Here is a 9,479-nt window from a genome sequence, read left to right as displayed (position 1 = left end):
CTGAGATGAGCATCCATTTAAAAAAATGTACAGATGATTAGTACCAGTACTGTGAACATAAATGGCAATCATGATTGATAAACTGCTGCCTATCGGAAAAAAAAGAAAAACTGACAATTTTCAGAAAACCCTAAACTAGAACATGATTTTTTAAATCAAAACCAAACAGTAAATTGTAATTTATATATAAAACCCACCTTTATAAAAAGAATAGGCATAAAAGCATTAAAAAAATAATCTGACTTGAATTAAAAACTGAACTTCTAAATATCGGTCTCCACTCAAAACATTCAGTTTAGTTACTTTTGCATTATGCAATTAAAAAAAATATTCAACACTTTACTTTTATTTAAAAAGACATTTTTAAATTATCAACATTATCATTTTAAAAAGATTTAAACATCTGCTTTTACTTGCCAATAAACAGAAGCAATTCATTAAAAAACACAATGAACACAAGTTAGGTTATCTTAGCGTGACGTCTTACTCTTCTTTTACAACAGTTTTCTGGTATTAATTGACTTCAATATATATGAAAATTGAAATTCAAAGTAGGAACAATATGAGCATAATTCATTTCCTCCTCACCTTCTGACATGCAGTCTAAAATTAAAATATCAACACTGCATTTAAAAAAAGGTTAGCTATCAAGATGTTGGCAAAGCCTCTAACCTTCAACTTTGGAATTCAATTCAAAATGTTACTCTCCTTTTACAAAACTGCAAACTTCTGATAACTTATAAGGCAATATTCCACAAAAGCCTCTGTTGGGCATAAAACGTGGATATGGGAGTGCAGCTGACCTTTTAGTGCGTTTGCTGACAAAATGACAAAAGAGTTGCGATAAAAAAACACATGGGCAAACAAAGCACAGCTCCACTGCGAGTCATAGGAAGTGCTGACTACAATTAGTGCTTTTGTTTCAGAGCTGTAACAGATCATAGAAAAAAAAAAGAATAATACAAAAGTATATTTAAAGAGGCCTCTTGAAAGTGTTTATCAGGAATTTTATTTTGAAATTCTCTGCATGAAACAAGTTTGGCTATAAAAGAAACAATATCAAACACAATAATGCATCCATACAGCAGTAACACAAAAACATTTGTAAATATACACACTTCTTTTTAAAAAAAAAAAAAAAAAAATCAAAATAGCAGCCTTATATCTTTAAATTTGTACTAGACTATATCCCCAAAAACTTTGAGCCTCATGTTTGCCGTCTACCACACTTGACAGCTTTTGATGACTTCTTTCATTTCCTTTATTGTCTCGATGGAGGAGTCCTTCAGGGCCAAACCCAGTAAGACCGACCTGTTCCCAGCTTCCTGTGATACGAACATGGCCAGATTCTTGGCACAGACATGCGTCATTGGCTGGAAGAAGACACAACTTTGTTACAAAAGGATTTTTAAATCCACATCAGACAGATATTGCTCTTAAAGAAGCAGAACCAAAAATTGTAAACATCATTTTCAACAACAGAAAAGCTTCATTAACATCTGAATCATGTTCCTTTTCTGTAAATACAAATTTCCCCCTTTTCAAATTAGTTATGTTTCTTTATTTTCATGTAAATCCAATCAAAATATTAATTATTTTTTCTCCAGAAAGTATTTATAGCATTTTGGTTCAATTTGAAACTAAACAGGATTGTAGAATATTCTCTTAAAAAAACTGACTTCTATTTGAAAGTAATTAAAGATCCACTCAGATGAAAGCTGTGTTCTTAACATGTTTTTGTGGCATTTTCTGATGATGGAGGACATATATAGCGTGAATTAAGCTCAAAATTGCCTTTCTGAGTATTTCTGTATTCAGATCGTTGTAAATCAAGAGCAAACGAAATGTGCTAAGATTCCTGCACTGCTCCACTCTGATGCATCTGAGCTGCCATCTGGCTCAAAACTGTACGGCTGGATAGCTCCAAGACTGCACATCATTTTTGTTGCATCAGTAATGTTGGGTAGGGGTGTAAAGGGCTGTAAGCTAGAGGGAGAGCATGTAAACATAGAGCTCTCAGCAAATGGGAAGGGAAGAGGGGATAGGCTTACTCCAAACCAAAGGTCCTGCCAACAACTTGGAGGCAAATTTCTAATCAACTGCCTCTCAACACATGCTGTCTCCTAAAAAAAAATAGTTTTTTGTATTTTATCATAAAAACAATGATAGGAATGGTTTAAAAAATGGATAAAAAAATATTTAAAGTGGGTCCTTAAAATACTTGATAATTATAACTAATATGTATGTGATTATGGATCTTTTTGCAACTTTTAAAAACACTACTATATAATTAAACTTTGGAATCTTAACTTTTCTATTAGTGACATACTCCCTGCAGTGTGGCGATTAAAGTGACAAGTTCATACAGCGATGAAATTAGTTTCCTTGTGTAAATTTTAAAAGACCACTGAACTCCACACTGGCACACATTTCTCTTCAGTCTGCCAGAGGAGCTCAGAATCCATCTTTCCTGCCCTTTCACCTCCTGAAATGAGTTACCCCATGTGACAAAAAGGCTATCTGACATTATGTGAACACGTCTGTAATCGCACTGATGCAATATTCATGTGAGCGTACCTCGTCTTTGCCCAGCAGTACTTTAGTGGAGAACGGCGGGGTGCTGATGTCATTGGATCTGGAGTCAGGTGTGACGGAAACCAACGTGCCAATTTTGCCAAACTGAGTTAGAACTACAAATATGTAATTGCTGAACTCTGTGCAGACAACTTCAGTAGGAATCCCATTGATTTCTCTCTGCGTCTTCTTTGACCTGATGATCGGTTCAGACATTTTGAAAATCCTAGAAAAGAAATCCAAAGCGATGCATGAACTAAGATTACTTTCAGAGGATCCACTTTGCAGTTTTAACCATTTTGTAAGATATTAACAACATGAAGAAAACTTGTCATCTAAGATATAACTACCAATAATAAAGTTGTTACTTAAAGACCCACTCCAACCATATTTTGATCTCTTCAGTGTTCTCAATTGTCTTTTAATTATGATTATGCCGTTTTTAAGCAAAAAAAAAAAAAAAAAAAAAAAGGTCATTTTTTTGGACATAGTTCCTGCAGAGCAGCAGTAGTTGATCAGAAATTAATCTGTGAGTTGTGGGTGGGACCGTTAGTGCAGAGTAAGGCTACACTAATTTCCCCTTTCCCCTTTTGTTTGCACTCTCCCTTTAGCTTACAGCCCCTCACACCCAAACCTAATATTACCAGTGCAACAAAAATGACGAGCAATAATGGGGCTATCCAGCTACAGTTTTGTGCCAGATCAGATGAGGAAAACAAACACATACGTGTTTCTAGTCAGTGGATGCATCAGAATCATGAAGCAGAGCAGGAACTTGTGGCTTGGCGTAGTAGTTTCTACCTCACACCTACAAGCTTTTTGTAGTGGCATTTTTGCTGATTTACAACAATTTGATATAATAAACACTCAAAAATGCAATTAAAGCCTAATTTTCTTCTTGTTCTCCATTATCAGAAAAATGCTACAAGAACGCGTTAAAACACCAAAACAAAACAACATTTCCATTGCAGTCGGTCTTTAACGTGCTTATAAACCAATTCAACAAGTAATCAAATCACTGAGAAAAAAAATCACTGACAAGAAGGGAAAATTGATTAAAATATCAGTCACAAAGAAAAATACATGCAATTGCAAGAGTAACATTTATTTAACAGTGATGAAAGTCAGGTAAGGAAAAAATCCCTGAACTTTTCTTTGAGCGATATGGCGGGCACAGAGCGAAATTTTGGAAAAATACGTGGTCTTAGATGCATTCTGGTGCATTCTGGCAGCTTGTTATTCACTTCTTTATCAAGAAACTAAGACTAATTGGAGCATCATGATTTGTCATTCAAACCCCTAGTTTGACTCTCCATTAAGGACTTGCTGGTCCTAAAAAAGAATTTGGAAAATTGCTCAAAGTAACACAATCCTACAATCTACGCTTTTCCTTAAAGCTGCAAAACATACAATTGCTAAAATATAGTAACATCAAAGCCCCAAATGGCAAAAAGAACACCAGTAACTATGATATTCTATGAAAATACCTCAGTTATTTATACATTATTTCTGCTTTAGAAATGACTGATGTACAACATCCACTTGCACTGTTTTCTCAAACTATAATTACATCAAAATATGGGATCTGCTTTAAACTATAATTCTATAACATAATACATCAATTCTTTAACACCAATACTAAGTAATCTGGGAAATATCAAAACAAACATACAAACTAAGCTAAACATTGTAAACATTATTTTTTAAGGGAGTGCGGGTCCAAACCATCAAATACTTATAATTAATGTCAACTATACTGAACTAAATCATGGTAATTAGGAAATACAAATAAATTAGATAAAGAAATGTATTCAAAATAAAAACTGAAACTCAAAACTAAAATTGAAATTATTTCAAAATGTGGTTTTGAGATTATTTTACACAAAAAAGTATTTGACCTACACTACCTTAAAAATCTTTTTTTTTTCCAGCCAAGACCACTTCAATTTGTTTTTTATCGTCTTCTCACAACTGAGGTCGTGACCACGCTCAATAATGACGATGCCTGCCATTATTTTAACACAAATTTGATCGCAAACTCTTCAGATGTGTTTGTGAAAGTTTAGCGTGGGTCCGCCAGTTTTGGTCTCTAGGGAAGCAAGTCACGCTGACCACGTGGTGCAGACAGAGCCAATCAGACCCGTCGACGCATCCGAAAGCAACTAAAACGTCCCGTCATTGGTCAATTAGGCCGGGAAGACGAGAGATGGCCACAACCATAGAGGAAGCGATCTGCGGAGAAATATAGAAAATAAAGCTAAAATTAGCTGATTTCAGACCATTTTTTAATCCGGAAAGCGATTTGTCCGTAGAGATCAGGTCTTTATTTCCCGGAAAGTACGTTCGGTTTGCTCAAAAACCCGGATTTCCGGGAATTCCCGGAAGACTTTCATCACTGTTTAAAAAAGAAAAGTAAAAAAAAACAACGCAAAGATAAAATATGAAAATAAATCAAATGAAGATATTCATTGTTTTGTAATCATTATGCCACCTACCACTTAGCCTAGGCATATGATGAACGCATGACGAGCGCTAATGCTGAAGAAGCTAACGTTAGCTATCCTGCTTCGATGAACCTCTACATGCAAAACCCTCAGTGAAAATGCGACTTTGAAAGGTCCGTGTAAAATTATCTTACCAGTCGGGTCCAATTTTCTACAGTTTCTTTTGTTTATACGCGCGGAATGGTAACACTTTTGGCAAGTTTAGCAGAGCGGCGTCACGCTTCTTCCGCCATGAAAACAAACCGAGAGGACGTAGCGTGCGTGATGACGTCAAGGGGTCGAAATTAAATACTTGTTCCCAATGCCACCATAACTCATTGCTTGTTCTAATCTTTAAAAAAATCAAGTTTGATTATGTACTTTGAAAATACTTTTCATTTTCAAATCTAAAAATTGAAATTATATGAAACTGAAATGACATTTATTTGGTTCCTTCATATTTTTTCTATTAAGTAAATTCTGCTCAAATTTCTATTCATTTAATTAAAAAAAAAGAAAAATTAAAATGAAAGAAGCTTTAGAAGACTTATTTTCAGGTAAGAAAAAAAAAAACTAGTAGCAGATAATTTAAACAAGAGTAAACCTTTCACAAGTGTCTCAAGTACAAATTTGACTCACGGGTAATGTTTTCTTCTGTTGCTTCTGTTTGTTATTGATTGTTTTTTTACAGACCTATTTCACACAGAGAAATCTTTAATCTTGTGATGCTTTCATGATGAACTCAATTTAAGTTCAGTCTTAGAGTAGTCTACCTCTGCAGTGTTCATTTTCCCAGGAAAGACTGTGACGAAGAGAGGATTATGAGGCCGGATTTTAATAAAGTATTTTCAAGAGTGACTTAGTTTAATTTTCAATTTAGCCTTTTCTCTGGCCCGCTACATTTCAATCAGAATTGGGAAACAGGAAACATCTGTTCCATTGCAACGCAACTATAAGGAAGGGTGGTTTATTTTAATTAACTGTCAATGAAGCTTTAAAGTATAGCAGATAAAGTCTTAATTTTAATTTCATACTTTTGCTGTGACTTTAATTTGAAAAAATAATTAAAAATAGGAAGGTAAAGAGTGGTTCTGTCATTTGCAGGCTGAATGAATCTGTCCAAAGTCCACAGGGAGCTACGAGTAATGAAGATGACTTGTCATTGTAAGTCACACATTTCATCATTTTGTTTAAAATAATCCCTTAAAATGATAATTAAAAGGTCTCATTTGAAGGAAAGACATGATTAATGACTTTTATTAATTAACACCTTTTTTAATTTTAATGTTACTCTCAAGTAAATCATGCAGATGGATAGTTTCTAAACATGTAAAAATGAATACTGATGTTTTAGTTGGCCATTTACAATTATTGAACTCCAAATGACTGCTGCTGAGTTTGATTTTTCTGCTCTTGAAGAGGTCAACAGTTGAGGAAATGTCGCTCTTAGCAAAAGTGCTTGCGCAGCACTTTCTTTGAGTGGATATGAAGCTTCATTGAAGTCTCGCAAAACAGCATCAGGCTGGAGAACATCCCTACACGAGCATGACACTTTCACAATGTCAAGTACAACAGTCTCAGCTGAATTGTTAGTCACGCAGAATAGGCAGCGGCAAGTATGAAATTGATTGGTCCACTCTCTTTGCTGTCTGGCCATCCAAGTATGTCCTTGAATGACCATACAGAAAATATCAATAGGTATTGTAAAAAGACAATATTCTTTTAAAGAATTCTATGAGCAAAAATTGATTTCACCCCTCATAGTTCCACTTCAAAATCAAATATTTTTGACAGAGAGAGTTGTTAAACATTTTACAATCAAAAAGGTAGAATTTGCTTTATAGCTCATAAACAGTGGTTTTCTGCCATAATGAAATAGTACATTCCATGAAATCAAAATCAATCAAGGGATTTTGCAAATCAATACATACTCAAGTCATTGGAAATGAAATAAATCTAAAAACGATGCTTTTTGCTCTTAAAATCCAACTTGAAGTTTGAACTTTATAAGATTTAATGTAAAATTTTAGACAGGTTCTGTTTTTTTTAAATTATGCTTTTAACATTTCAGGCAGATTTTATTTTAGCCCCCAACATCTTTTGTAATTCTTACCTTTCAATGTAAAACCTTTTTACTTGAGTTGAAGGTCAGTTTACATGGTTGAACTTCAGGAGTGGTATTTAAAAGTAAAAAAAAAACACCAAGAGAAGGGCAGAGGAGAATCTGAAGAAAACACTCTGCATTTGTGTTTGGACTTTCTATTTAGTCTAATACTCTGGAAAGATGCTAATATTGACAGCTACGTGCTCCACTTCACACTTTTGTTTTTCAACTCCTTTATTTTGGACTCAAGCAGACAAAAAAAAAAAAAGTTTGGACTCTTGGCACACCAGTTGTCGCTCAGCACTCTTGCATCTAATTTGAACAGTCAGTATTATCACTTATGTCCCCCTACTGTGCTTAGTGAGTTACAGTTTTTCAATCCTTAAATAGTTTTGAAAAATGGCATGAGAACGTGCATTGGGTGTTATTTAGTTGTTAAAAGTGTAAAAAAAAAAAATGGTTTTGGAAACTGTCTCAAAATTTTACAATTTTGCTCAGAGGACTTTTAGAAATGTTCCTTTTAAAAGCTAAATGCAAAGATAGACACATTAATGATGGCAATAGCTGAGCTTTAACCCTTTATGGGACAAGTGAGGATTACCATATTTCAACGCTTTGTTGTATTTTTTAAAAGAAAACAGCAGGGGAATGTGAAGTTTGCTTTTTTCCCCCCTGATACCTTTTGCATCCTATGGTTTTGTTTGTGTGGCCTTGTGATGGACAGGTGGTCTGTCAAGGTGTGCCTTGCCTCCTTAATGACAGTTGGGACAGGCTGCAAAGGAGATGCATAGGTGGAAGGCACCTTCCAGCTGAAATACAGACTTTTTGTCCATAAACAAGGACAATTGGTGTTTCTCATCTAGTTTTATTTTTTAGGAAAGGGTAAATACTTTAGCAGCAACAAATCTTTTAGACATTTTTCTTCAAGCCATAAAACATATATAATTTATTACATTTTCCTCTTACTTACTCAATAAAGTTGGCACAGGTAACCCCAGATCAACCCCTACAGTCAAACAGACTTTTGAAAACATTTGTACTCAAACCGGCCCCCTTACAGACACAGCCACACACCACACAAACACACGACTAATACCCTTGTGGCCACTAGAGTGCTGTGCTGCATTACAGATAGAGCTCAAAAACAAATTTACCATGACATTTATGATTGAGCTCATGCCAACTGAGATTGACTACTGTTGATTGTTTCCAGAAAGTGTTTCTATAACACAGACGGAGGACAAACCAATGGAGTAGGGAGAAGAAGAAAAAAAAGCTCTTTTTAAGGAGGGTCTCACACAGCTAATGCCTGCAATTTACCTTTTCTATCCCCGGGGGACACAATGATTATAGCGTTAGTGTTTGTGAGTTTATTCAATAAGGCCACAGTGTGAAAGTTTTTTAAGTTTTGTGTGAGCAGCAGATGATGACCACATTCTGAACGAATAAGACTCCCCGCTAGCAATCCCATGCTTGACCAGTCTCCCATCCACTTTCCATTTATTTTCAAGTTTTCAGTAATGGAGGGGCAATACAACACCCAATTGTTCAGCAATGCAAGACATTTCTTTTTTTTAAGATAAAAGCAACACGACAAAGCCAAAGCTCCATACTGGAATCCCAGGAGTTTGCTTATTTTTTTTTAGGTTACACACTTCCTTGCCAGAGCCACTTTGTGACTGACAGAAGGGATATTCAAATATTTTGGAGAGGAGAGCTGAAATCTGAAAGGCATTTCTTACACCTCCTACTCTCTTATCAGCTCCTGACTGTGCTCCAAAAAAAAAACAACCAAAAGAAATCCACACATTAAATTTTGATTGGAAATCCTTTTTACCCAGTAAATAATTCTGGCTCAGAGTTTAAACTCTTCTAAATTACTCTGTGCTACTTAAATTACATGACATGTAAACAGGTATAAAATAAGAACAAGTCAAACGTGATCAACATTAAATGCAAATCTTTATATCACATAAGACTGGGAACATGCTAAAGGGAACAAACATTTTGCACCGTCTAGATTGACCAAATTAAGGGGAAAAAGGAGAAAAAAAATCATTTAAAGCGATGAAAATCTTAGAATAAAATAGCAATAAGGACCCAGAGATTATATAGAACCAGTAAAATTGCAAGAAGATTGCTCATCTTTTTCGATTTTAAATTTAACAATTTAAGTCGAACAATATAATATTAATAACAAACAACATGGCTAGACTTTATTTAAGAAGCATTTCCCGATTTTCTATGGTAAATGGAGATTAATTTGAAAGAAGAATAAAAAGAAAGTTTTAGAATCTATAAAAACTGTTTTTTTCTAT

General features: G+C 34.7%; 1 protein-coding gene across 1 annotated transcript; it reads right to left on the bottom strand.

Annotated features, from left to right (window-relative positions):
* Positions 1–999: 999 nt before the first annotated feature.
* psmg3 (proteasome assembly chaperone 3) lies at positions 1,000–5,346 on the bottom strand. Its single transcript, XM_004071323.4, has 3 exons — positions 5,213–5,346; positions 2,578–2,800; positions 1,000–1,373 (listed from the first exon to the last, which is right to left on the bottom strand). Exons 2-3 carry the CDS (start codon positions 2,788–2,790, stop codon positions 1,221–1,223), a joined length of 366 nt encoding a protein of 121 aa, XP_004071371.1. The 5' UTR covers positions 2,791–2,800; positions 5,213–5,346; the 3' UTR covers positions 1,000–1,220.
* Positions 5,347–9,479: the final 4,133 nt, after the last annotated feature.

This window comes from Oryzias latipes, chromosome 8 (assembly GCF_002234675.1).
Source record: "Oryzias latipes chromosome 8, ASM223467v1".
Lineage (NCBI taxonomy): Eukaryota > Metazoa > Chordata > Actinopteri > Beloniformes > Adrianichthyidae > Oryzias > Oryzias latipes.
Note: the sequence above shows the minus strand (reverse complement) of the source record. Positions and strands in the feature narration are given on the sequence as shown.

Excerpts from the sequence above, each read along its gene's own strand:
- psmg3 (XM_004071323.4), bottom strand. The coding sequence starts at position 2,790 with ATGTCTGAACCGATCATCAGGTCAAAGAAGACGCAGAGAGAAATCAAT. Across the intron at positions 1,374-2,577 it reads TACTGCTGGGCAAAGACGAG|CCAATGACGCATGTCTGTGC; the intron begins GTACGCTCACAT and ends GTCTTCTTCCAG.